The sequence below is a fragment of the Podarcis erhardii genome (assembly GCF_964252035.2).
Source record: "Podarcis erhardii genome assembly, chromosome: 8".
NCBI lineage: Eukaryota > Metazoa > Chordata > Lepidosauria > Squamata > Lacertidae > Podarcis > Podarcis erhardii.
In genome coordinates this window covers 91,713,084-91,740,255 of record NC_138499.1, presented here as the reverse complement: position 1 = coordinate 91,740,255, position 27,172 = coordinate 91,713,084, and the positions used below count along the sequence as shown (strand labels likewise).

General features: G+C 48.1%; 2 protein-coding genes and 4 long non-coding RNA genes across 7 annotated transcripts in view; 3 read left to right on the top strand and 3 right to left on the bottom strand.

Annotated features, from left to right (window-relative positions):
• The window catches only part of ATPSCKMT (ATP synthase c subunit lysine N-methyltransferase), a 207,310-nt gene that overhangs the window by 140,055 nt on the left and 40,083 nt on the right, over positions 1-27,172 (bottom strand). The gene's annotated exons all lie outside the window — the stretch shown is intronic.
• On the bottom strand, positions 6,961-8,500 carry LOC309348289. Its single transcript, XR_014159332.1, has 2 exons — positions 7,732-8,500; positions 6,961-7,462 (listed from the first exon to the last, which is right to left on the bottom strand). It is a non-coding gene; the product is annotated as an uncharacterized lncRNA (long non-coding RNA).
• Positions 9,883-15,139, top strand: FOXA2 (forkhead box A2). Its single transcript, XM_081872800.1, has 2 exons — positions 9,883-10,091; positions 12,013-15,139. Exons 1-2 carry the CDS (start codon positions 10,005-10,007, stop codon positions 13,309-13,311), a joined length of 1,386 nt encoding a protein of 461 aa, XP_081728926.1. The 5' UTR covers positions 9,883-10,004; the 3' UTR covers positions 13,312-15,139.
• On the top strand, positions 16,176-19,127 carry LOC309347973. Its single transcript, XR_014159095.1, has 3 exons — positions 16,176-16,313; positions 17,355-18,236; positions 18,493-19,127. It is a non-coding gene; the product is annotated as an uncharacterized lncRNA (long non-coding RNA).
• Positions 19,440-20,731, bottom strand: LOC309347969. The gene is made up of 2 exons (XR_014159091.1): positions 20,627-20,731; positions 19,440-20,275 (listed from the first exon to the last, which is right to left on the bottom strand). It is a non-coding gene; the product is annotated as an uncharacterized lncRNA (long non-coding RNA).
• The window catches only part of LOC309347956, a 41,825-nt gene continuing 36,132 nt past the window's right edge, over positions 21,480-27,172 (top strand). The window contains exon 1 of the long non-coding RNA XR_014159075.1: positions 21,480-21,552. This is a non-coding gene — a long non-coding RNA (uncharacterized lncRNA). The remainder of the gene's footprint in view (positions 21,553-27,172) is intronic.

The window sequence follows — 27,172 nt, the reverse complement described above, 5'->3', positions numbered from 1 at the left end:
CGGTGCTGTCTGGTCAACAGTGCACACCAGTGTTTAGGGTGCTGCACACTGCAAGAGGTGCAACATCTGGACTGTCTCAAAGGGTTGCTCTGTGAAAAGCACATTACAATATTCCAATATGACCAGAGCATGAGTAACTGTGGCAAGAATTTATTTATGCAGGTGAACCAGCTGCCACTGCATATAGGCATGCCTCACAACTGGAGTTACCTGGATTTGAAGCAACAAAGATAGGTCCTGAAGCCAAGCTATATACCTGCTCTTTCAAGTGGAGGGCAACCCATTCAGACCAGGTTATCTTCCCATTTCTTGCACCTGGGAACCAACAATACACAGCAGTACCTCCATTGTGTCTGGATCCAACATCCAGCCCCTTACAGCCTTAGGCAATGCTCCAGTGCCTGAATCACCTCTCCACATGCAGATGCAGTAGAGAGAAAGAGCAGGGTTTCATCAGCGTATTTATGGCACCTCATTCCAAAACCCCTGATGATGTCGTCATCCAGTAGCTTCAGGCAAATGTTAAGCAGCCGAGGAGGGATATCCTGCATGTGACTTCCCATTGCTAAAATCCCTCTATTGCTGCTCTTTATAAATGGCCTTGGAAGAAGGAACAGAACCAGTGCTTTTTTTTTCTTAAAAAAATGTTTAGGGGTACTCACATTTTGACTCAAGAAAATCACCATTTTATAGTTCAGATCGGGGGGGGGGGGGAAGTAAATGGACAAAAGTACAAAGATTCACAAAATGTTTAGGGGTATGCATACCCCTGCATGCCCCCAGGAAAAAAAGCACTGAGTAGAACCATTGGGTGCCTGCCACCGACAGTCCATGGAACAACTCCAGGAGAGAGAGAGCCCCCGTGTGCCAAGGTGAGCATAGAATGGAGTTTGGCAGCCACTTCAACATCAGAGCCGCACATATTCTGGCACTCCCTTCCTGAAGCAATGTTCATAATCATTTATGGATTGCTCCTGTTTTCGAAGATTTGTTCCTCTATAAGTAGAACATGTATTCATCAATGATTGATGAATAATATGAATATGAATAAAGCTTGCCAATATTTTCTCATAAGAAATAAAATATTGAAAAATGAAATCCCAGTGCTAACATTTCGCAGGAGGGATGAGTGACAGCACTGCCAGCTCACGATGGAACAGAGCCTGGGGTGTTAGTGAGAAGAGCGGGGCAGGTCTGGCAGATTTTAGGGTGGTAGCCTCACAACTGGGTTCTAATTTCCTTTTCTGTGGGGCCTCAAATATATTTATTACACTTGTCTTCATGTCCTTATCTCTATATGGCACCCAGATAATATTTTTATCTTCTATTCCCTACTCAGTCTCAGATACCCCCCCCAAGTGATGGCTGAACTCTTAGCTGATAAATACCTGCGAATTTCACATCTGGTGGCCAAATTTGCTCTGGCAGCTAAGAAGCTTTGCTCCAGCTATGCTAATGAATTGTAATTTCAAAATTTTATGCTGTGTAATTTTAAAGATATGTTGTGTGATTTAGATGAATGTCTTAATTTTTGCCCTCTGTTGTTCACAGCCTTTGTCTATATACAATAAATTGAATTGATTATGTTAGTGTCTCCCTCTCAGGCAATCTTTCCTGTAGAAAGAAAAAAGGGAAAAAATCAGAGACTGGAAGAATGTATTGTAGAAAGCAGGTGTGTAAATTTAAGGAATAAGTGTGAAGGCTGGTAATGGGCCTTGTTTGTGTAAAATAGCTCACCCCTTTAGGTTTTGCTGATCTTCCCTTGGAAATCCTGAGAAAGGATATAACACTCTTGAAACCATGAAGCCACCCCCTGGAAATGGTAAGTCTACCCCTTTTGGCTCACTCAAGGGTACTGTGTCAGTAAGAAGCCATGGAGATGTAGCATTCATACTGCTCCCAAAACTATGAAATTAAAACTTGACCTAAGCCCCATTAAAATCAGTCGTCTTGACTAATCACAATTAAGTCCAGTTTCATTGCTTTCAGTGGTACTTAGCCAAGACTAAATTTTGTTCCGTTGTGTCCAGTCTGTGCAAATTGCAAAAATGATGGTTTGATCATAATGGTTGCAACTTCCGAAAATATGTTCCGAAAATAAGATGACCCATTAAACGTGAAATTTGCTTTTTTTAAGAAAAAAGACTGAGCTGTAGAGTTCTTCAAATAATTAAGAAATAATTATTGTATTATTGTGACAATTACCATATGATTTCTATTATCAGAAATCTGTCTCTTAATTAGACGGTCACCAAATTTCTTTCTCTCAGTGTAGAAATGGGTATTTTCTAATTGTCTTCTTCTTAACTGGGTTTGTGTCTTAGAAAACAAAAAATTAAGCTCCATGAAAAATTGGCCTCCTAAGCAGGATGCAAACACTGCCTGCCCATAAAACACAAATCTTGCATTCAGATTTTAGTTATTGTCCCATAGGTAGGATGAGGAGCAAGAGACTGATTTACATTAATGACAGATATTTGTTTACAATTATTTTCATGGAGCTGCTGCTGTTGCCCCAGCTGCTGCTCCTGCAACCAACGCCATCAGTGGCTTCCCAATGCTATTGGCCACTTCTGGACCCTTGGCATCTAAACCAGCCATTCAGGGCAGAACCTTGAGGAGCTGGGTTCACTACAATGTGGGTGAAGATAGAGGGAACATCCTAAATGCAAGGGAAATGGTCTGAATACAGACTGAGGACAGAACAGAACATCACAACATGCAGTGAAGGTGTAGGCCAATGTAACAATGTAAGTTGTTTGACCATGCATTCACTACATTATGACATTCAGGGAAGGGCCAGGGCACATTGGAAGAGCGTCTGCCTTGCGTGCAGAAGGTCCCGTCTTCAATCCCCAGCATCTCCAGGTAGGGCTGGGGGATACTCACTGTCTGAAAGAATCATAGAATCATAGAATCATAGAGTTGGAAGAGACCACAAGGGCCATCGAGTCCAACCCCCTGCCAAGCAGGAAACACCATCAGAGCACTCCTGACATAATAGAAAAGGGTTGCTGCCAGTCAGTGTAGACAATACTGAGATAGATGCAACGCTGTGTCTGATTCTGTATGAAGCAATTTCCTGTGTTCCTCTGTACTGAACATCCAGGACAAAAAACTATGGTAGCAGCTGACCATTTATGCATAAGTACAGAGGAAGAGCCCGGTTGGATCAGGCCAGTGCCCATCTAGCCCAGCATTCTGTTCTCACAATGGCCAATCAGATGCCTGTGGGATGCCCAGGAGCAGGAGACCTGAGCACAAGAACACTCTTCCCTCCTGTGGCTTCTAGCAGCTGGTATTCAGAAGCATCTTGGCTAGCAGTCCTTGATAGCCTTTACCTCCATGAATTTGTTGAATCCCATTTTGAAGCCATCACTGATTCCCTTGGAAACAAAGTCCATAGTCTAACAATGCATTGTGTGAAAAGGTACTGTACTTTCTTTTATATGTCCTAAATCTTCCAACATTCAGCTTCATTGGATGCAGTGGCAGACCTTGGGGTCTCAAATTTCAGTGGCAACCTGTGCAATGCCAAAATTTGGCGTGTGCACACCCTGCCTCTCACCTTGCATTCTACATCATAGTTGCAGCGCCCCCTGCGACACCCCTGAGGCAAACTGGTCACACTCCCCTTCTGTTCCACCTGTCAGAAAATGAGAAATGTTTCCGAGTTACAAGAAAAAAAGATGGAGTTATAATGGTGAACTCTATGCTGAGTGGGCCAACACTGATATGTGTGAGCTGATCAGTTTGATCAGGCAAATGTTTGGGGAGCCAAGGGGTCCGTGATGACAACGCAAAGGCAGCCTGGCCCCTTGTTGGTTTAAACTATAGGGATTTAAAAACACCACACATGTCCCTGTATTTTGAAGGGGTCGTGTCAGCTCAGGAATAACCCTTTAAATTCTCAGATATATATTCCTGGAACAGGAACTGCTCAACAGCAGTGTTTTGGAGCAAACCTTTGGAGGTATCAGAGAGAAGGTACAAGGCAATTCTATTGAGGTTACATTTCTCCTTGTATGCTATTTTAATATCATGCTAGAATTTTATCTGCCTTTTCTCTTTCTTTTAAATAAAGAATATTAAAATTAAAAGCATCATTTAAAAAAAAAACTTTTCTTAAATCTCAAACTTTTAATAATCTGTTTACTGAGCTTGATGTTAAAGCAGCTGAGACTCTGTTGTGGTCAGGCCCAAGAGCTTTGAAGCATTTGTAAAGATATTCATGGGCTCCACTAGCCTTTGGTAGCCTTTCTTTAGGGGAAAAGAAAGCTTCCTGGCAAGACATTAGGAGATGAATGCTAATAGATACAACCTCAATTTGCTCATCGAAGCTGCTCCACAATCCAGTGTAATCAGTGGTTTCTGTATATTAATCCCCATAGTTTCCTTTTCTTCTTCCAAAGTTCAGGACAAGCTCACGGTTTGCCTATCAGCATGTAATTTCCACCCACTCTGTGATGTTCTAGCTTTTTGAAAGAGAGAGCTAAACCTCCACACACAAGTGTTTATTGGGACCTAACAGCAATGTAAAGCTATAACAGGATTAATCAGTCCCTAGGTACCATTTACAGGAAAGCCATTATGGATTCTTACACTTTGCAAAAGAGACTCCCTGGAACAGTCACACTACACTGTAGATGTGGATTTCAGATTCACTATATGGAGCTGCTGGAAAGAAAACAGAGATTAACACCTCTGAGGATCCCTGGGGACTCTGAAAGATTGCACTTCCTCAACCAAAAAAGGGGACTTGGCTTGAAATTTCCTGCTGCAATTGCTTTGTTTCTCACACCTGCCAGAGATCCATTTTCTTGATTGAGAAAATTCAGGGCGTTTTCTTTTCTTAAACTTTCACATGCATTTAAAGAAAAGGATATGAGTGGTGTCATGAATACAAATGGTTCCAACCTTCACTGGATCTACAAAAGGAATTGGATTCCCAGGCCAGCCTCAGCTACAAATGTTCCAAATTTTCATTGAAGCTGATACAGGTTTATTTGTTTGAAAACACTTGTACCCTGCTGTAAATAGCACTTTCAGAAAATCACTGTCACAAAAGTACACATTGCATAACTGCAACCACACTATAGTACAGAAGAAACCATAAAAGCAACAGGTCACAAAGAGGCAAAATGCAACCATCTGATGCAGTAAAACCCAGCAACCAAATAGGTCACCCAAAGAAACAAGAAAGCCTTTACTTGGCACCTAAAAGATAACAATAAAGTTCTCAAGTGGGTTGCTGTGAGCCACTGGACTTTCACAACCAGAACAGGCCATGTCCCTGGTGGCCAGACAGGCGGTGGCATCTGGAGAAGACTGTCACTGAAGAATTTAGCTCCTGGGTTGGTTCATAAGCGAGTAAGGATCCCCCAGGTACCCTCATGGTTCTGGACCAGGGTTGGGCAGGAGGTAGATCTGGGTCTACTGGTAGATCTCTGAGTGACTGGCACTAGATCTGCAATAGTTTCTTGCTACTAATTTTTTGAATAACTTCTCCCATTTAAATTAGGCTGCTTGAAATGAGGAAAGCTAACCAGGAGTTGATTTCTGTTGGGAAAGACTGATCAGGTTCAGGTTCAGAATGTGTCCAGAGGCAGCTGTTCTTTTGCACTTGGCTCTGGTTGGTAGATCCTGGGGTTCTAGGAAGAAGGAAAAAACGTAGTTCCAACAAACTTGAACTCTGCCCACACCTGTACTAGACATCTTATGGCTTTATAAATAAAAACCAGCAGGAAGCCACGTGGGTGGTATGGACATGAAGGCAACAGTGGCAATTTGGGAGAGGAGAGCTCTGGGTCACCAGGGAAGCGAACTGGGATTCAGTTTAGGCCAGACAAAAGGAAACACTTCTTGGCCTAAAAAACAAAAAATTGTTTGTGGGATTGGCACCTACCCAGCTGCTCAGAAAACTGAGGCAATTTTTGAAGAGTGTTTTTTTAAAAAAAGAAATCAAGGGGTGCATCAATTTTATGAAATAAATAAATAAATAAATGTGGAGATGACCCCTGAGTTTCAGAGGCTTGCTTTGGCAGGGCCATGCTACAAGCTATAGGTTCCTGGGGTGCTCACTGATGTGCAAGTGAGTGAGGAGGTGGAGGGGCCCTTTCAGAAAAACCAGAGGGAGACTCCGTTCCTTTGCTAGCTGGCACTGACCTGGCTTTTCAGGTAAGGGGAAAAAGACAGGGCTCCCTTCTTTTCAGTGGACGGCACCTGGCAAATTGTAGTGAGCGCTGCTTGCTTGCCTGCCCGTCTTTGCCCTGCCTGTCTGAACAATGGAAGGAGACAAATGGGATTCCTCTCTGAAGAATCGCCCTTTTCCTTGCAGCTCCAGGTGCTCCAGGTGCAGAAGCAGCACCTGCCCATTGATGCAACCGCTGAATTGCCCTGCCAACAAGCCAGCCAATCCAGTGGCTCTGCTTCGCGCGCGGTGGGGGTGGGGGGGGGGGAGATCCGCCTTTCAGTGTGTTTCAGACAATTTATAATTATTCCATTTCAGGAGCATCAAAATCTCGGAGCTGCTCACATGTCCTACACATACTGATCCCTATTATTAAAGGAAAGGAAAGATCCCCCAATAGGTGGTTGATAACGTCGGCGCACGTGTAGTTGTTCTTTTCAAACCACACTTAAAGTGATCAGAGATGCGCCTCTTTGACGCATCATTAGGGTTCGCGCAAGAGAACTGTACAGTGGAGTCTATACATAGGAGCCAATTCCTAGGGGTCGACGTTCCTTCAGCCCCCCCTTAAATATTTGAGGTGGCCGTCCTCCCCCAAGTTGATGGGCATTGCCATTCAAATGGTGTACTTGCGCCGAGTCTTGTGATCGGTTAGGCAGGGCGGGACTTACCTGCCGTCCCGTCCTCCCAATGTTTTAGTCAAGTTGGCATCCCTTAGTCTATTCTTTGCTGTGATATATTTTAAAAAAAAATAACAGAAAGGCAACAAATACTTATGGTTGCTTTGTTTTTGAACAACACTACTTCACTTTGATGAGGGCTTGGTGAGTTTCTGAATCCCTCCCCCGTCCGAAGTGGCCCCTTCCTTGCGCACGAACCCAAATACTGTAGGTTGATTTTGGAAGTTAAGTCCAACTGAATGCATGGGAGATCAAGCAGCGAGCCAGGAAGTTCTCGACTGGTGGCGCTCGGGAAAGGTCCGCGCCAAGACCCAGCCTCCTGCCCACTAAACCGCCGGGAAAGCATTGCTATAATAGGGTGACTTCTGACTGAGATCGCGCGCCTGCGAAGCGCTTTGAAGGGAAGAAAGCGCTAATGTCACATTCGAGAAGAGTTCACTTTCCAGTGACATCCTTGCTCACACGAATGCCATCTTTTAAACAAGAGAGCAAACATTTCCCCATTAAAGCAAACCCTGGATCGCTTGCTCCTTTCATCCGAGAAAGCTCCAGCATCTTTTCCATGCGCAGCCTTGATTCTGGCTGTACTTCCCTAGGTATAAGAAAAAAGCGCCTTTGAGCAATACATTTCCTGCTCGGCGACAGCAGCTCTTGATCATAATTCTGGAATAGACTACCAGATCTGCCTGAACAGCAGGCCTTCATCTTAGATCAAAGGAGGGGGCCTTGTGGCGCTGCAGGTTACACTGAACTCCATCTCCCATCAGCACCTGTCCGCCCGGCAAATGGTCAGGGATGGTGGGAACTGGAGCCCAGACACCTGGAGGTCATCCATTTCCCCAACTCTCCTTGAGAGCTTACATGCTTTAGTGCGGGATCCAGCCAGAACGAGGTACTTTGAAGGCCTCGGATTTGAAAGGGATGGAATGTTTCTCTCCTGCTGAAACAAAAGGGCATTTCAGCTGCTTCTGGGGGAAGAGGGGGCACTGCCTGCCGGCCCACCACAGGGTGCAACTCCACGCTAAGCATTTTCAAGTCCCACGGAGCCTTTGCACGTAGAGAGACGCACGTAGAGAGACGCTGAAACGTGCGGGACGATGGCGCAGCTCTGAAGCACATTCCCGTCCCGACAATTTCAACAGATCTGGCCGGGGGAGTCACGCTCTCTAGAAAGCCAACAGAGTTTTTCTCCTGGAAGCCAACAGAGTTGACTGTGGCGATCCTGGAGCCTCGGGCCCCTTGAACGTCGCCGGGCTAAGGTCTCCGTGAGGCCGACCTGCCGGCTCAAAGCTGGTTCCCTCAATCCGCTGAAGCCCTTTGCTCTGGGGTCGCCTGCCTGTTCCTTTCTTCGTCCGCGCCGGCTCCTGCGCTTGCGCTCGCTGCCAAGGCGCCTCAGTGCGGTTGGCCGACCGAGTCCCTGCCAGTCTTTCTTCAGCGGTTCGCCTGGAACATTTCGCACTAGCCCAGCTGCGTGAGGCGGTTTGTTTTAGTTACGAAATGTTGGCGATGGGTCACCCCTAGGGTGCCGGGTACACCTGGCGAGCTCCTGCCGGCCGCCTGCTCTGAAGGCAGGTCGGGGCGGCGGTGGATGCCCAGGGCGCGAGGCCCTTCCGGATGGCCAGGAGCGCAAGGGGGCCGCGGGAGAACTGCTTTGCTGCATTCTGTTTCTGACGCCATTTCCTGTTGGTTGTCCAGAGCAGTAGGTACTCAAAGATATACTGCTCCTGAGCGCAGAGGTTCCATTTTAGCTGTCACCGAACCAATCAATCTTCTATTGAAATCTTTAGCAGAGTTAGAACTGGGGAAATGAAATGCCTTCCTTACGATCCCCGTCCGCCCTTTATGCCAAGCCAATAGTTTGGGAAGTGGATGGGAATTATTATGGCTAGGCCAATGTGATTACTATCAGCCTAGTTCCTCTGGAATTTTTGAAATCCAAGCATTTCAACCGAAGTCGAAAGTCTGGACTGTGGCTGCCGGAGTTTTCCTTAGTTACCTTCTGAAGAAACAGACCATGGTTAAAGCATCAACTTTATTTCTTTTCTCTGCCTATGGTGCGATCCAGTCTAAGGCATGCACTTTTCAGTCCTATTGATTTCAATCCTATACATTCTATACATTCCAATAGGACCACCTACTAAGTGTGCATAGGACTGCGCAACCTTAAGCAAGCGTCTAAATCCCCATAGTAATCAACGAACTATGTGCCTGGTTTGACTATACTGTGTGCATACATACATACATACATTTAAAGCATTTCTATTCAACCTCGCAAGTTCCTTGGAGGAAGATGTTTGTTGTGATTGTTGATGACGATCGTAACATAAAATCCCTAGATATATAGGGTCAGCCCCCTCTGAGCAATCCACCGCAAAACATGAAAGCAACCGTAGAAATGTTCTTCAGCAGCACGGCCTGGAGGCGTGCGGATGGGTGAACTAGAGCACTGAAACTATCCAAGTCAGTAGGAAACCGGGAGGTAGTCCTTCCAGATTCATGACCAGGGTATAGCATAAGTAGGTGACTTTAGTCCCAGAACACGGGGGCAAAAAGCCTCCCCCCAGGTTGCGCCCATGGGTGCTCAAGGGCAGCAGCCGGCGTCTTGGCGTGGAGAGCCCTAGGTGGGAGCTGATTATTCAAATCGCCTGCCTAGGACCTGGGGATTGGAGGCTAGCCTGGTCTCTGGCTGCTATATCACTCCGGCTCCCACGTCACTGCACCACTTCGTTTCCTCCTCCTCCTTCCACCCTCCTCCTCCTCCTCCTCCTTGCCTTCGCCTCCGGGCAACTCTTCTCAGCGAAACCCACCCAAGCAGTAGTAGTAGCAGCGGCAACGGCAGCAGCAATAGCCGGCAGGGAGAAACCCCACGCAAAGCGAGCCCACCCTCCCCCTCCCCCAACACACACATAGAGGGAGGGGGAAGAAGGAGGGAGGGAGGGAGGGAGGGAAGGAAGGAAGGAAGGAAAGAGGGAGGGAGAAGGGAGGGAGGGAGAGGCAGAGAGGGAACGAGGCAAGGAGAAGGAGGGAGGGCTATCGAGGAGGGTGTTTTCCTTTTCTCTCCCCCCCCCCCTTTTTTTGGATTGCTCTCTCTCCCTCTGTCGTCGCTTGTTGTGGCTGTTAAATTTTAAACTGCCATGCACTCCGCTTCCAGTATGCTAGGAGTCGTGAAAATGGAAGGACACGAGCACACGGAGTGGAGCAACTACTACGGCGAGCCGGAGGTAAATGGCAACTTCTGTCTGTTTGCGTGGGTGGGTGTCTCTCTCGCTCTCTCTGTTTGTGTGTGGGTCCCCCACCCAATCCCCAAGCCTCCTCCTCCCGCTAAAAAACAGGACTCTCTCTCTCTCTCCCTCTCGCCCTCTTTTTATACAACACTGTGTTAGCCTTGAGATAATATTAACTTTGTGATCAAATATTGACTTGCGAAGCCTCCAAATCCTTTGCCATGCCTAGCCGCGCTATCCTAACAAAGTTGTGTTTGGCAGAGAGAGGTTGGGGGGGGGGGAGAGGAAGGGCGTTTGAGGGGGGAGCTATAAGGAACCAGGGGAAGAGGGGGCGCATTTATTGCTCGAAATCTCGCCCTAGGAGGGCTCGGAGTCTGGGGGCAAATGAAACCCAAAGCCGGACAAGAATTCTTTCTTGAATGAGCGGAGCAAAGCTTTACGCACAAGCTCCTGCCGCTCTCCAGGTTGCGTGCCTCCTTCCTTTGCTCCAGAAAACAGCCGGGTCTTGACAACCGAGATCTTTTCCCTCCTTGAGTCAAATCACATTTCAGGAGCCGTCAGCCCCATTTTTACCCTTGGATTTTGAACAGAGCCCCCACACCGATTTCCATGGCGTTTAATTCTGCCTAGGGCTGAGGTCTTGACCCCCGAGTGATTTCGGTGCAATCCTCCCCCGCAGTAAAGAAACAAAGTTGTCGGAAGATCACGACGGATATTCCCTAGTCAGTGTATGAGAAATTCGGGTTGAAATCGAATCCTACCGAAACGAAACACAAATTCTATCGAGTCGTTTTGATGGACCCGGCTTCTATTGGGTTAAGAAACTATAACACAAGTGACTTGGGAAGTAAATTGCATTGAAACCCAAGAGAATCGTTAAGGATTGGAAACCGAAAGGCTTCGGGGGAGTCAGATATGGGGGTCTGAGACTCTAATCCTCTGCGCGCTTAGCTGGGGGTGAGTCCCGCGAAACACAGTGGGGTTTACTTCTGAGTAAGCAAGCATAGGATTGCACAGTTAAGAGAGCGGGCTTGCTTTCTGGTAGATTTGCATTAGCATTTGGGTTTTAACAGGAACAATTCCCCAGCCAACGAACAAGGAAATATTTTAAACACCCACCTGGGTCCTCCTTTTTTTCCATCGCAATAAGAAACACGTTACTTGGGCAAAGGCTCATAAAAGCCAACGGGAATTTTTAAAATGAGGGTGCAGGAATACTGTTATGACCAGACTGGTCGACTTTGTCCTGTGGCATTAAGGTCCAGATCCTAACAGGTGTTGTTGTTGTTGTTGTTGTTTTGTATGTCATCGATTTCACTGGGACCTGTATCAGCTTAGCGCATTTGGTATCCAAGTTTGCAATACTTGGACCCCTATCCTAACCATAGACACGACCGAGTCTAAGTTAGGCGCTCCCCCTGCCCCCTTTTAAATTGTATTTGGCGAGATTTACAAGCCGATCCTTTCCCGTGTTTAAGGTAAAGATAAAAGGACCCCTGACTACTAGGTCTAGTCGTGACCGACTCTGGGGTTGTGGCGCTCATCTCGCTTTATTGGCCAGGGAGCCGGCGTACAGCTTCCGGGCCGTGTTTACTCGGATGTAAATCTGACCGGTTTCAATTTAACTGCCCCCCAGATTCAAGCACCTGCTGTAGCCTTCCATTTAAATTCAAGGGGCCCAAGAGTGCCCGCACCACGTTCATTGGGGCGCTGGGTACTTTCACCTTACAGCATTGTATCACACAGACTCCGAAAGAGACCGTTACACCAAAGAAAGCTCCCTCGAAATACGCGGTGGTTGGGGCTGAGGGCTGGGTTGCCCACGATCCCGTGGCCAGGGAGTTGTGGGTCTCGGGTGGGACGACCGGTGGGCCACCTCCACTAACCGCTGGGCTCCCCGCTCTTGTCGCCTTTGCAGGGTTACTCCACCATGAACGCGGGGCTGGGCATGAACAGCTACATGAGCATGCCAGCCATGGGCACGGCGGGCAACATGACGACGGTGGCGTCCGGTGGCTCCATGGGCATGTCTTACGCGGCCGGCCCGGCGGGCATGAACCTCTCTCCCGGCGCGGGGGCCATGGCCAGCATGGCGGCGCACCTGAGCCCCAGCCTGAGCCCGCTGGGCGCGCAGGCCGGCTCGATGGGGGGCGCGCTGGGCGCTTACTCGGCGCTGAGTCCCGTCGGGGCCGGCGGCAGCGGCGCGTACGGGCAAGCGGCGGGCCTGGGCCGCTCCCGCGACGCCAAGAGCTATCGCCGGAGCTACACGCACGCCAAGCCGCCTTACTCGTACATCTCCCTCATCACCATGGCCATCCAGCAGTCGCCCAACAAGATGCTGACGCTGAGCGAGATCTACCAGTGGATCATGGACCTGTTCCCTTTCTACCGGCAGAACCAGCAGCGCTGGCAGAACTCCATACGCCACTCGCTCTCCTTCAACGACTGCTTCCTCAAGGTGCCGCGCTCGCCGGACAAGCCGGGCAAAGGCTCCTTCTGGACTCTGCACCCGGACTCGGGCAACATGTTCGAGAACGGCTGCTACCTGCGGCGCCAGAAGCGCTTCAAGTGCGACAAGCCGCCGGGCTCCAAACAGCAGCAGCAGCAGCAGCAGCAGAATCAGAATCAGGGCGCCTCGCCTGCCTCGTCCGCGGGAGCCCCGTCGCAAGGTAAGAAGGCGGCCTCGCAGGCGCCGCAGGAACGGGACCTGCCCAACGGGGCTCCGGAATCGCCGCACTCCAGCGCCTCCCCTTGCCACGAGCACAAGCGCGCCCTGGCCGACCTGAAGGGCCACCCGGAGCCTGCCCCGTCGCCAGCGCAGCAGCAGCACCTGCTGGCGCAGCATCACGCCCACGCGGGGCTCTCCCACGAGGCGCACCTCAAGGCGGAGCACCATTACGCCTTCAACCACCCCTTCTCCATCACTAACCTGATGTCCTCCACAGAGCAGCAGCAGCAGCAGCACCAGCACCCCCACCATCCGCACCATCCGCACCAGCACCACCCCCACCCGCACCACCCGCACCACCCGCACCACAAAATGGACCTCAAAGCCTACGAGCAGGTGATGCACTACAGCAGCTACGGCTCGCCGGTGCCCGGCAGCCTGGCCATGGGCTCCGTCACGAACAAAAGCGCCCTGGAGACCTCGCCCTTGGCCGGAGACGCCTCCTATTACCAAGGGGTCTACTCCAGGCCCATCATGAACTCTTCCTAAAGGGCACCCCACCCCCTAAGGGCCAATGCCCTCTTTCTCTCCCCAGGACAAACCCGAGACTTCTCTGGGCAGGAGGAGATTTGAGATATGATGTAGACTTTGGAAAGAATCCAAACGGTGCCCAAAGCCAGGTCAGTTTATTCCACGGCGTCGCCTCCCGATCCCAATCCATATCCAAAGCTCATCGGACTAAAACAATCCGGTGGCCTCCACCCACTACCTGGGAGCTCCGGCGCCTTTGTATCAACTTAAGATTCTCTAGTCCTATTTTTTAAATGAAAAAGACAACTTTCTATGAGGAGCGCACTGACCCCACCTCTCCCGCGCACCACTTTTGGCAAAGAATCCTGGACTTCGCGCCCCGCTCCTAGTTTAGAAAAGGCTCCCGTAATATTTAATCGACGTTTGCTGTTGTGTAATTTAAAGCTCCTTTTTCTTCTACTCTTTTCTCGCCGGCGTCGGGAAAACAGGATTGATCTCCAACAACCGTGGGGCGTGGAAAACATCCAGTTCCGCGGGCTTCGGCTCTTGACCACCGTCACTTTTCTTCAGACACCGATTTAAATTTTATTTGAGTTGGAGGTTTCCTTTCAGGAGTCTCCTTGTCTGTTTCTTTATTTTGTTTGTTGCGGGGAGTTATAAATATATCTATTTTTGGGTGTGAAAGTGACACAGAAATAAGTGTGTGTGTGAACCGGTGTTAGATTTCAAAACTGAGGATCAAAAAGGCTGTAGCGTTGTGAACTCGGGGGAGGGGGGTACCCAAAAATGGACTTTAGATTGTAATTTGACACAGGAAGTTTTGATGTTACCGGGAGAGTAAACGACTCCGATCGAATTAATTTATCGTTTTTGTACGCTTTATTTATGGTTTATAGATGTGTATTCTGGTAAGGACCGACCAAATTCTCACAAACCGTATATTAAATTGCTGTTGGAGATTTTTTCCCCCTTTCTTAATTTAAACAATAATACCTGTCTGTTATTTTCTAGTATAATGCAAAGAGATGCGGGAAAGATAACGAACTAATTTTAGCTCTTGATATTGCTTGCCAATGGGCTTACTGTGCTTAGAGTAGGCCCCCTCCAAGATGGCCTGTATGAATAACATGCGTATTTAAAATGCACATATGAACCTGGAGTATCATGTTTCATACATCATCAAATCTTGTTGGCACGCTTACCATTCCACGTCTAAACTGTGAATAAGACTGCAACCTTACTCCCAAATATACACTTTATTCTCAAGTAAAGACAGAGCTGAATCTATGGTAAATCTTTGCCTGATATGCACTAGATTCACAAGCAGTTTGGTTTCAGACTCCCAACTGTTTAACAAAATTACTTCCTGCTTCGTCCAAAGTAAACTGCTGAAATGAAGGGGGTTGGGGGGTTGTTTTGGGGTTGTGCGAAAGGACTGTGAGCTCAGCTCAGTTCTGATACTGCAGACCAACTCCTAGGCCCGGAATGGGCTCAGAGGCACTAGAATCTGGTTGGTAGATCTTGGGATTCCAGTAAAAAGCAAAATAGATCAGAAAAGCCTAAAGTCTGCCAACTCCCTGAGTTGCAGCCCATGGAAGTCCTAGGACAAGTCGGACTGAAAATAGGGGCTTTCTTGTCGGCAGAGGTTGGACAAAAAAGGTACTCCAGCCTTGTAATGGGTTGAATTAGATGACCCACGTGGTCACTTCCAACTCTACAATGCTATGATTCTGGGACTGGGTTGTTAGGCTCTCAGTCGAGGCCTATATATATAGATGCTGCCTATTCTATGTATGTATATTATTGCTTTGCCTACTTGACTTTAAATATTGCTTTGTTTATTTGAGCCCATCGGTTACCTTACACATTTGCAACCCGGCAGGCTCCCACGAGTTATACTTGCCTAGACATCCCCGCTGACTCCCGTCCATGACTAGGATTGCAACCTCTGTTAAAAGGGGTATTCTCGACATCTGGGCATCATGATAATGGTGGAATCATTTACATAACAGCACAGTATTCAGCCAAAGTATTTTTATGACTCATTGATTTCACTCATTGATTTCACTTATACCGCATTCAATCTCCGGCCTTAAAAGTGCTTCATCTTTGACTGTACCTGATATTCAGCCTCGCGTTCCACACAATCGCAGCCAATATAGCAATCCTGAAGTACAACTACTACTAAAGCCACATTATCATACTCCACGCGGGAGGTGGCGGCTTGAAAAGCATAAACCATTGGTTTCAGTGGGTCTACTCTTGAGTACGAGGAACGTTGACTATCATCCACCGAGACGACTCTTGCCTTTCATAATGAAGTGAGTGTGGCTTGCTACAACCTTTCTCTGCATCAGAGAAAGCGCGTGAAGCCTCAAGTGCCTAGTGGAAACCAAAACACGCCTGGTTGGGTTAAGAGTTTCGGGACTTTTAAAACAAATTGGTTAGATGAAATCTAGCTTCTTTTTCTTTAAAGATTTGGGTTCTAGCTTACTTGAAACGCAGGTAGCAAGAAGGACGGCTTTAACCTAATGCTGGGCAATTCGGAAGTTGTTTGAAAGCTCGATGCTCCTATATTCCTCCTCTTCTGTCCGCCCTCCAGAGCCGTATTTACTGAGAAGGCCTGTCTTCTTCCTCTAAGTCGTCTTTGGATAAACTTCGGGGCTCCTTTTTGGAGACTCTTAGCGACGCGAGAACAGGGATGAGTAAATGGGATTCCAATCAGTCCCCAACTTGTTCATGCAGAAATCTGCGCACAACACACACGCAACAGTGACAACACATACACACGAGAGGCCTTGCCTGTGGCAGGAGCTGGTCAGGAGGCGAAGGGGAGTTACGAGCTTCCTTTCGCTTGCCGAGTCCAAATGAAACTCAGTCGGCAGAGTGGATTTTCTCGACTGACTACAAGCACTCTCGCCCAGTCCTGTGGTGGACGGTGGTGGATCTCGAACCAGTTCTTCAAAGGCAGCCAACTATATTCTTCCCTTTCACACCGATCCTGAAAACAGTTGAAAACGGTAAGTTTAACTTCGGAGTATTGTAAGAATTTCACTGATTTTCAGTGAAACTGATGCGCGTCACCTTATGCATATTTTACTCAGGAGTAAGGTCTTCAATGGCTTTTGAATATCTTATGATACTTACTTGGAAGTAAGACCTATTGAATCGCGGAGGACTTACTTCTGAGTACGCGAGCTACGCGTTGTGCCGCACCTCTAGCCAGGCTGCAGCGCCCTTGCTCAGAAGGCTCATCCGGAAGGAAGACATTTGATGCGAGTTCCCCCCTAGGAAGGGGGTTTTTGTGTTGGCCTTTCGAGGGCATAGCTTCGCAGGATCTCAAAGACGCAGCACTGAGCCTGGTTAGGAGGAGGAAGGCTTCCAGCGAAGGCTCACTGGATGGGGAATCGATCCACTTGGAATAAGCGGGGCATCCTTCCCAAGAAGCAGGTGTAGGGTTCATGGTCAGTTCATGGGAACTAACCTCGGTTGAATCCCAAGGTTTCCAACTAGACTCAGGTAGAGAAGATTACCTGGCCAACGGAAGTCAAACAAAACTTCGTTTCTTATTTATTATTATTTACTACATTCATATGCCACCTTGTCCTCCAAGGAGCTCAAGGTGGTGAACATGCCACCCCCCCATTTAGCCACACAACAACCCTGTGAGGCAGGTTAGGCTGAGTGGGAGTGGCTGGCCCAAGGTCCCCCAGGGAGCTTCACGGCTGAGTGAGGATTCTGGCCCCAGCCCTCTAGCAGAACTTTAGAGTTTCTAAAGCAGTTCACATAATACTCTGTCTTGTAATCCTCACACCAGCTTGGCAAGGTAGGTCAGTATTATCCTAACATCACAAGTTGCCACTTAAGGAATTCAGGGCAGAAAGAAGAGGGGAGGTCCTCATCCCTACCTCAGGCTGCTCGGATATGAGCACTTACCGGGGAGTAAGGTCCACTGAATGTCAGGCAATTCGCTAACGAATAAACACGTATTGTTTGAGGGGTTTTTTTGTTTCTTTTTCTTTTTTGCTAGCCACTGTGCTCTGCCTCTGCCACATCTGTAGGGCGCGAGACTGATGTTCTGAGACATTTCACTTGGAGCGTGAACAAAAGGAGGAAAATGCAAAATCGGGCAGCCTAATGGATGGATGCACAGAGCGTACGGAAACCTTTACTCAGACGTCTACTTAGAAGTGAAGGATTGGCTTTGATTCCGTTCATCATGTGACGACTTGCATGTGCGGACTGTGGCCTCCACTCGGACCACAGCAACTCTTGCTTACCACCTCAAAGATTCCATTACATGCATTCAGGCAAGCGCTTGCGTGAACCCAGTTGAGATCTTCTTCCAATGCTCCCTGACTGGAGCTCAGATGAACAAAGGTTCTAAGCACAGTTACTCAAAGAGAGCACCACTAAATATCATCTTCTACAAATAAGTGTCCTTTAAATTAGTGGGACTTGCTCCCAGATCAGTATGTGAGTTTTTGAAGCCTTGGTCCCTGCAGTCTTTAGAGTTGCAAACTTATTTTAAGAGAGAGAGAAAGAAGAACCCCTCTCCTGAATTTGGTGAAACGTTCTTCACGTGAATAAATACGATTTAGGACAAGGTGCTATTTTAATACACAACTGGCAACGTTTATCCCCTTCCCACAGAGCAGCCCGACCCCATTCGTGGAGTTCATTGGGACTTACCAGAAAATCTTGCTAGGATTGTAGCCCATCCTGCCCTTTGCATGTTTGTTCAGAAGTTAGTCTGAACGCCATCAGAAGAAACATGCATAGAATTTCAGTTTTTAACGGAAATGAGTCGTCCTCCGAGTAATTAGGCTTAGGGCGCCGCGTAAATTCATTAAAGAGAGCGCTTCTCACAATGCAGTTCTGCTGAACGTTTGCATTCCAATCCTACATATGTCAAATCCCACTGAGTTCAATGGGTCTTCAAGGTAATTATAGGGCTGGGAGTCTAAAGGTGGTTGGTTAAAGTGGGATGTATAAACAGAACATGTGGCTTTTAAACTGGATATGTTTAGGATGCGGAAACTTATTTCGCAGGGGGTCATTTGCTGCACGAATAAAGGGATGGGAAGCAAATGAGAGCTCTATAGCATCCTCCCAGCTTCCTCCGGAGTGCATTCTGAAAGATCAGTATCCGATTGCGTTCTCGCTAAAGGTTGTTTCATATACAACACTCACTTGCAGGTGAAATCCTTCCCTGACAAATGTGTGGGCGTCGGATTTCCCCATGCCAAGCATAGCTCGACTTTGGGACGAGACAGTGATGTGTGGCGCACACGAGAGAACGAACAGTAGTAGACTTGGTGCATAGAACTATTTCAGAAAAAGCATCTCTTTCCCAGGACTCGGAAGCTACATCTCTACTTGGAAGTAATTCTCACGGAATTTAATAAGATCGCCTTTTGGAAATAATTGTCTTCTTCCTCAGAAAGTGGGGAGGACCCCTTCATATTTGCGAACCTCTGCAAATCAAACACCACAGATTTAACGTTCCCAACCCCTGGAAATGTACCTCTATGGTGCCAGTCGACACACGCCAGCGGCTGGTGTTCCAGTAGTCTTCCATAGTCTTCAAGTCGACTATGCATAAAGTCTGCTCTTAGCCTGTGGAGGATTATGACCCTCTTCTAGAAAATGCCATTGGGAGTAAGTCCCACTGGTTTTACTCCAATCCAAAGCCTGCTCACACTTTTGCAGTACCACCAAATGTGACAGCACCACATGGATCCAGGTTGTTCTAGTGTACATCTCCAACCTACAGAATCAAGTAATTTACAGATTTCCACCGCCATCACTTTTTAACTTGTGTGGAGTCAAATTTTCATTTGCCCTAACCTCCCAAAATTATTATGAGCCACCCTGGCATAAATAGACAAATAATAACCTGTAATAGTTGTTTGTTTTCACCTTCCAATGCAGACAGAACAATATACATATATCTGCCAGTAAACTTTCTGGGGAGTATGCCCCTACTTGTTTTAATTGACATCATCCTCATCATTAATCAAATTTGTATACTTTTCTGCTTCCAAAGATCACAGGGCAGTTCACAACATGAAAATACAACATGAAAATACAAAATACACAATAAAACAAACAAGAACAAATAAGCGCCCCCTCCCACAAACACATTTTAAAAAACCATAGAGTGTTAATCAGCCCAAGGCCTGGTTGAACAAATTATTTCCAGTGAGGTGATGACCAACTTCTTCTAAGTAACTCTACAGGAAAGCTGACTGTAAAGGAGAATTTGGCAGACCTTCAGTGGCTTAACCCAGTTGGTGCACAGGTTCCCTGTTTTGGGGAAGATTTGACATTTGAGTACTTCAGTTTTACTGCTGGAATTTTTGACTAAATGCAAAGCAGGTGTAAATGACTTGACACCATGAACCCAAACTTGAGAAATACTGTAACACAGTTGCATTTAAATAAAACAAAAACTGGCCCATAAAACCACACCCGGCCCTCATAAATGTAGCCTTCCCGGGTGCTCCAGGCCCACCTGGATGGCTGCAGCAAGCCATACCTTGTCAGGAAAGTGCCACTCTTACCTGGATGCTAGTTTGTGAAGTTTTGTATTTCCACCTGTGTAGTTGTTTGCCCAAATTTATAGATATTGATCAATAGATGTGGGTACATTTAAGGTAACTGTTAGAAATATGGTGAATCCTGATGTTCAGCAGAATGTCTTAGGACTGTAGAAGGCCTAGCCTGAAATGCCAGAAATAAACTTCTTATTTTTTTTACATTTACTCCAACAACCTGGTAATTGCTCTTTTACCATGAAAGGAATGAAGGGAACATTCAGACTGAAGACTACTAGTAAATTTCTCTTCTGCCCTAATATTTGCCTGTCTATCCGTCATATCATATCAAAACTTTGGTCATCTGCACCTTAGTGGTCACACCTCTCTCGACTCTTCCCTCTTCAGGCCTCAGATTCAATCTGCAGGAGGCGACGCGATTGCTTTTTGAAATCCCAAAATAAATTAAAATGTGATCGCCAGTATTTTTCTTTAGGGCATAGAAAGCTGGCCCGTCGGCCAACCTTATTCCCACATTCTAATTTTATTAATTCAGGCTGCATCGTCGAAGCAGCTTTATTTGGATATTTATTTATTTATTTAAATGAAGAAATATGTATTTATTTAAATAAAATATCAATTGCTTTCGCTCCGGACAACACTCTGTCCACTCCTCGCCCACCCCCACCCCCCGCACAACGTTTATAGATTTAAGAAGTGATCTAAACTTGCGAATCCCTCTCAAATCCCCCCTCATTGTTTTTTCGGGAAGACTCGGGGCCCCCAAAAGGCACCTTTTAAAAAACAGGCCTGTGGGTGGAGAGGACCCCATTCGGCCGCGCTTCCCCGCCGCCCGCCTGTGTCCCGCGAGGACACACACGTTGTGAAGCAAAGCGGAAAATGTGTGTTCATTACCACATAAAAGGCTCCCGTCGCGCAGAAGAATGGAGGCCTGGAATGGCAGCGATTGCGCGGACAATGGGACGCGAATGTGATGCTCTAACCTGGCCGGTCCCATCGCGCCTGCGGTCGTTTTAAACTACTTAGCTGTCTCCCACTCCGTTGATCCCGAGCGATAAGATATATACCTCTGCCAAAAGAGCTTTTTAAAAAGGAAAAGAGAGAGGGAGGAATGTGCGCGCGCGTGTAGATGTAGTTTAGAGTCGGGGTCTCTTCTTTCCTCTTCGGCCTCCTTTCACATCCTCTTCACGCGTTCGATCCGGGTCGCTTTGCAAAGGACCACACGGTCTGCCTTCCTCATTCAACCCCACCTCCCGTTATTTTTTTTGAACCGCTGGTGATTTAAGTCCCCGCCATCTGCGAATAGGCAAAACCAGTAAACTAACAACAACAACAACAACAAAATAAATAAATAAATAAATATTTAACGCCAAATTCCAGGAGGGAAACTTCACGCAGCACGTCATTCTTCAGCAAATTTACACAGATATTAGGAATGCTTCTGCCTGTGTGCGTGCATGCGTGTGCGTGTGTTTTCTCTGCTCCTTTCGAGCCATTGTGCTTAACTGAATTTTATAACGCTGATCGATATCTTGGTAAAATATTCATTTTTAAACTAGCGGGCAGTGAAATCTTTGCTTTGTGCTAAAGTCAACAGTCGCTCCAATAAATGCCGCGATGCCTTGCCGCCGAGCTGCAGTCAGCGGGGCGTCTGGGCTCGTCACCGTCGCTTCTGCCACCGGCAGCTCCAGGGCATCAGGTAGGGACTTTTAAGTTTGGTGGTGCTGGTGCGCGTCGTTGTTGTTTTGCGCTGCTGGCAGCGGGCGGGAGAGGTAGCTGAGAGTCTTGCCTGATTCCTACCTGCTGCTGATCCCCGGTCAGAATCAGGCCCAGAGGAGGAGGGGGGGGAGCGGTCATCTCCCCCGACCCCAGAACCGCAGGTTTAAAATGTGCGTTAGGTTCCCCGTGGCTACGAGAAACCTTCCTCCCCAGCGGAGGAGTGTGAGCTGGGGGCTGCCCCATAGTTATCGGGAAGCCGGGATCGTCCCCTAAAGGTCCTGGCGACCTGATTCTCAAGCGGCCTCCTGGGCTGTTTAAGTTTTACTGGCTGGAGTTGTGGGAAGGCAGTGGGTGCGGAACAGAAAAAGTGGATGAGAGAGAGGTGCTGGCTTATCATGCAGCATGAGTATGCAGGCTTACTCGGAAGCAAGTCCCACTGAGCTCAGTGGGCTTTCTGGCGGGCCGTTGGGCCTGATCCAGCAGGTTTTTCTTTTGCTTGGGAGAGGCGAGCTTTTTTACCCGCCTCGCCTCTCCCTTTTTCGGAATCGACCTTGTTGACGTTCGGAGCAGCTGGCGGGTCTTAACAGCTGTGCTCTTCTTCTCGGCTTCTGCGCCAGCCACCCGCCCTCGGCCGACTCCTTCCTTCCTTCCTTCCTTCCTTCCTTCCTTCCGTCCTTCCGTCCTTCCGTCCTTCCTTCCGTCCTTCTGTCCTTGATGCTTCAGAAGTAGCAGGATGCCACGCTGTGCAGGCTTACCTGGGAGTGAGCCCAGATGAGGACATTTGGACTTTCTTCCAAGTAAGCCGGCATAGGATCACACTGCAGGGAAATGGCTTGAAAAGAGTTACAACACTTCTTAAAAATTGGGTTTTTAAAACCGAAATTCCCAAGACTGCAAAGGACTTGAACGGGATGGAGGCGGCTCGTGGGACAGTTGTGTGGCCGCGGAAGCCTGAGGTCGCAACCCCTGGACACGTGGGCCTTTTGGGGCAATGCGTAGTCTGCAATGCACTGCGACTCTCAGCTGCGCTCCGAGAAGTTCTCCTGTCTGCGCTACCTTTGCCCATTTCTCATTCATTCCAATTCGGTTTGCTCAGAACTTCCCGCTGGATCGTGCTCTTTCTTATACAGTACAGAGAAGCGAACCTTTGGCGCGAAGCCGCCATGATCCCTGGGCAGGGCGGTTGCATTTCCAAATTTTCTACACCACTTTGCGAAGTAGCTCTGGTTAAAAAAGAGAGTTAAATGTGTATTTTTCAATTTGTGTGCGTGTGTGAAAAATGCTTTGGAATTATTTCTGCCCCACAACACCACCCGAAGGTCGTACGTTGTGTAGTAACGGAGAGATGAGTGGTAAAGAGCTTTGAGCACGGAGGGAAAGCTCGGACAAGGGCGAGATTCAGTCTAGCCCAGCCAAGCATATTCAGGCAACGTTGACTTGAAGGAGATTAACTTCGGCTTTTGCTCCCTTTGCCCATTTATCATATATCTTTATTAAAGACCCCTCCCCCCATTTTACAGATACAAAACTGAAGTGAAGTAATCTCCCCAAAAACCTCAGCTAGGACCCATGTCTTTCAGTAGCTTTTAAATTGGTCGACCAATCTCTGCCCCTCGGAACATCAGATGTAGAGGGGATAAGCTGTTTTCTGTATCGTAATCTCTATTTGGGGGGCGGCGGCATTTTAGGAAAAAGTGGAGCGACACGCCATATCTCCTCCGTGGATTTGACTCTCCTTGCCTCGGTGACCTTGTCTTGCAAGGCTTTCCCCCCTCCCTCTTTAACGCCATCCAAGGCCACGACAACTCTTGGGGAGCAGTGTCGGGGGCAAGGCGAGCAGATCCAGAGGAGTTACTTCGCGAAAGAAAGCGAGAGGTCTTCTCGGTAGGAAGCCTGTGTGCTGGCGCTGCGGTCTCCGATTCCCTCCGGGTGGGGCTTGCGGCGGAGAGAGGGAGGGGGAGGAGTTCCTCATCTGATTTCCCCTCCATCTAAACTGACGTGACAGCTTATATTTCCCGAACAAGATGGGATCTCTGCAGGACACACACAGAGGCTAATGGTTTTTCAATAATTAATACTCCCCTAGACCACTCGTAATGCGGCCTCTCGGATTTGTCAATTACTTGTCATTAAATGAGTGTCTATCCACGTCCTTCCCTTCGGGTCTTTCGATAGAGGGCTGAGGGAAGAAAATCGCCTCCAGCCTCGTCTCCAAGAAGCTCAGGCAGCCTGATCTCAGCTGGGAGAGGCGCTCAGTGTCTGTGATAGGCGGTCAGGCTGGCAAGGTGCAGCTTCTTCAGAGTCGGGCGAGAGCCTTGCAGAAAGCGCCAGGAGCCGACGCTTGGAAATAGATTTAATCTGCCAAATGGGCAATTTTGTGTTTCCGATCCTTATCCTTCTTTTGGCAAGATTTTTTTAAAAAGGAAAATGAGTGCATAAATAGTAAACATACTTCGTCTAGGCAGAAACCAATCTCCCCTTCGAAGCAAGATTGCCAACGTTGTCTTTTACTGCTCCTGCGCAGCCAGACCAAGAAACTTCTCTAAAATTCACTGCGCCAGGCTACAGTTTAAAAGCACAGCAGCAGGGCTGGCAACACCCCCCCCCCGCCGGCCTTTTTAATGATTATTAATAAAATGGAATTCGGACAATTCAGCGAATTATTGAATTTGGGCCCAGTCTCACGGCTCCGCTCTGGAACATGCTCACATAACTTCTGAGTATGTTCAGAGTGCTGTTTTTTTTCTAGGAACTGAATAATCACAACCAGCATCTAGCATACCGAGGACTGAGGCGTGAGGTGGAGTAAGCAGAGCTGAAGACACCACAGAGCTATTCATTTTAGAAATCCCCTCTAGTTCTGGAGGGAACTAAAGCAAACTGTGGTTCGACCCCCCCCCCCGTCCTTTTAACCCTTACGTCATAATGTGATGGCGACCAAGAGTCACATAGCCGAGAGTCACATAAGTAAAGGGGATTAGGTCCCCGCCCCAAGGAGTTTACCAAGGGGGTGGGAACGTCTAGGCTGATTGTAAAGAAACATTTCCATTCCATCCACCAAAGGAACAATCCGACGCTGCATTCCAGAGGCGGAGGGCGCTTAGTTGCAAAGGCGACGTGGATCAACCAAGACCCAGAAAGCGCGCTGCGCCTTTTTTCGTCTAGCTAACCGTAGATGGGATAGGAGGACGAGGCCCCCCGACTCCCCTTTGCGTCCCCGGCCCCGCTCCTCCTCGGTGCCCCCCTGCGCCCTTGTTGCTGCGTTAAGAAGCATACATACGCTGAGGCGTCCTCGCCGCTATGGCAACCGTGTCTAGCATTGTCTTTAAAGCAGAAAGCCACCGCCTCCCTCCTTAGCGCAGTTTAGTCCATTCCGTCCTCAGGACTCCCCTCCTTGTCCATCTCCCGGCCGATGCCCCTCGGCCTCCTGCTCTTCTCTGTTTAGGTGGCACAAGTGTAAGCAGCGTTTGACCCTCTTTAACTGCCTGGAGACTTTCCTCGATGAACAGTTCAGGGTAACCCCAACCCTCCACAGCGCACACACACACCTAGGAATCTCCTTTTGAGGACCCGGCACGGCACCGTAAGGTGGCGGAAGACTTTGGCAAAGAAGGAGTTCCCTGAATCACAGAAGACGCACCCCAGATGGGAAACGCAGTTTTTTCGAGGCAAGTTAGATGGATTTCCCTAGTAATAAGAATGGTCAGGTGAACCAAGAAGGCAGCGCTCGTTTAGTTGCTGCATGAGAGAGGACATTTCAGCTGCTATGGTTTATCATGCAACCTATAGTTACTAAATTTCCCTTTTCTGTGGAGCAACTGAAGGTGCAGGAGTCCTGTTCTCTTCATTATCCAGCGATTCAAACTTTCATAGAGGTTTATGAGTCTTATTTCCTTTTCAACACATCTCACCCTAAGTCCAAGTGTCCAGAACACCTATTAATCCTGAAGGAGAAAAGAGCGTTGCGGCTGCGCTGCGTCAATGTGTTTTAATGCCATGTATACAGAAAGCTCGGCTGTCAGGGGATTAGCCAGGCAGCTTTGCAGTCTCGAACATTTAAAACCTTTTCTGGAAAGAGAAGTCGAACTGACACGCTGCCTCCACTGATGCGTGTTTACTCAGGAGGAAACCCCGTGAAACTGGGCTTAGCCCCAGGTAAGCATATGGACTCAAAAATGCAATGCCTCTTGAGGTCAATAGTCGCAGGTTAGTGGGTGAAGAAGGACTGCAGCTTTGCAGCCCCCAACTGTGCATGCTTACGCAGACGTAGGCTCCATATGCTCAACCGAGTTTACTCCCAAGCAAGTGTCCTAACTGAGGAGTCAGCTCCACTGATCTGAATTGAAATTCATCACGGTTTTGATCGGGTAAACTTGCACCCAACTGGAGGGGATTTAGTTCTTTGGAAATCTGCGAGACTAGCAATATTTTGGGATTTGGGGGTGGCTGAATTGGACCCACAGAAACAACGTGGCTCCCTGGACTAATCCTGACTTGGTTTCATGCAACATTGCTTCTATATTGATCTAACAGACTATTTTCCCTTTCCTTTCCTTTTTTTAACGGATGAAATTGCTTCAGAAGTCGACTTTCTCTAAAGGAAAAAGACCTGAGGGGGGAAATAACAAGAAACCTCACCCGCCCGCCCGCCCCTGGCGCTTTACACCCGTATATGTTAACTCAACCAGTTAAGAATAGACCCGCCGGTTCGCTACTCTGTCAAGAATTCTGCCTTTCACCGCTGTAATAGAAGGGCAGAAATCATCTAATTGTGCATCCCTATTTTATCCTCGTCTTCTCTTCCCCCCACCAACTCTTTTCTTTACTTCCCATCAAAACAAAACAAAACCAAAAAAAGCCCCACACCTCTTTCTCTGTTGGGAGTCTGGTAATGACATGCAAGGATGGGCTGAAAGACAACCAGACATCAAAGCACAAAGAAAATGACATTTCCCGCACTTTGATAAGAAAGTCACACTCCTCACTTTCGCCCCCTCCCTTCTCTCCTTTCTTAAAGGCAAACCCACCAGCCCCCAAGGGCGGCCGCAAGCTCTGAGTTGGGCACCCAAAACCTTCTTCTTTTTCGCATCTTGCATCTTTTGCCGCCACCCTTTCGTAAACAGGGTGCCCCAGAAGTTTGTTGGACTTGCGGGCCGGGCAAAACAGCAACAACATTTATTGGGGATAAGGAAACACTGGTGTGGGGGTGGGGAAGACACACGCTTGGGACCGAGATGGAGCTAATTATTGCGAGGGGTAAGAAGGAGCTGGAACACCCAAGTCGAACTGAGCCCGTCTCCCGGGAGACTGATGGAGACCTATTTTACAAGCTGTAATTCCCCTTTGGACGATTGCAGGCTAAAGTCAATTCACACCCTCTTCTTTCTTCTAGAAATATTCCTAATCCTGCCGTTCAAGCGGGGAATTCTTTCGCCTTTCGCTCCACCGATATTAATCTGGAAACTTCATAGAAGGAAGCCGGATAATTGTGGGTTGGGTGGGCGGAAAGAAAAGGGGTTCACCCCACCAGTTTAACTACCTCGCCAACGTCTAACCTTGGAAAAAGTAAAAATTAAACGGGGAGATATATCGTTCGGTGA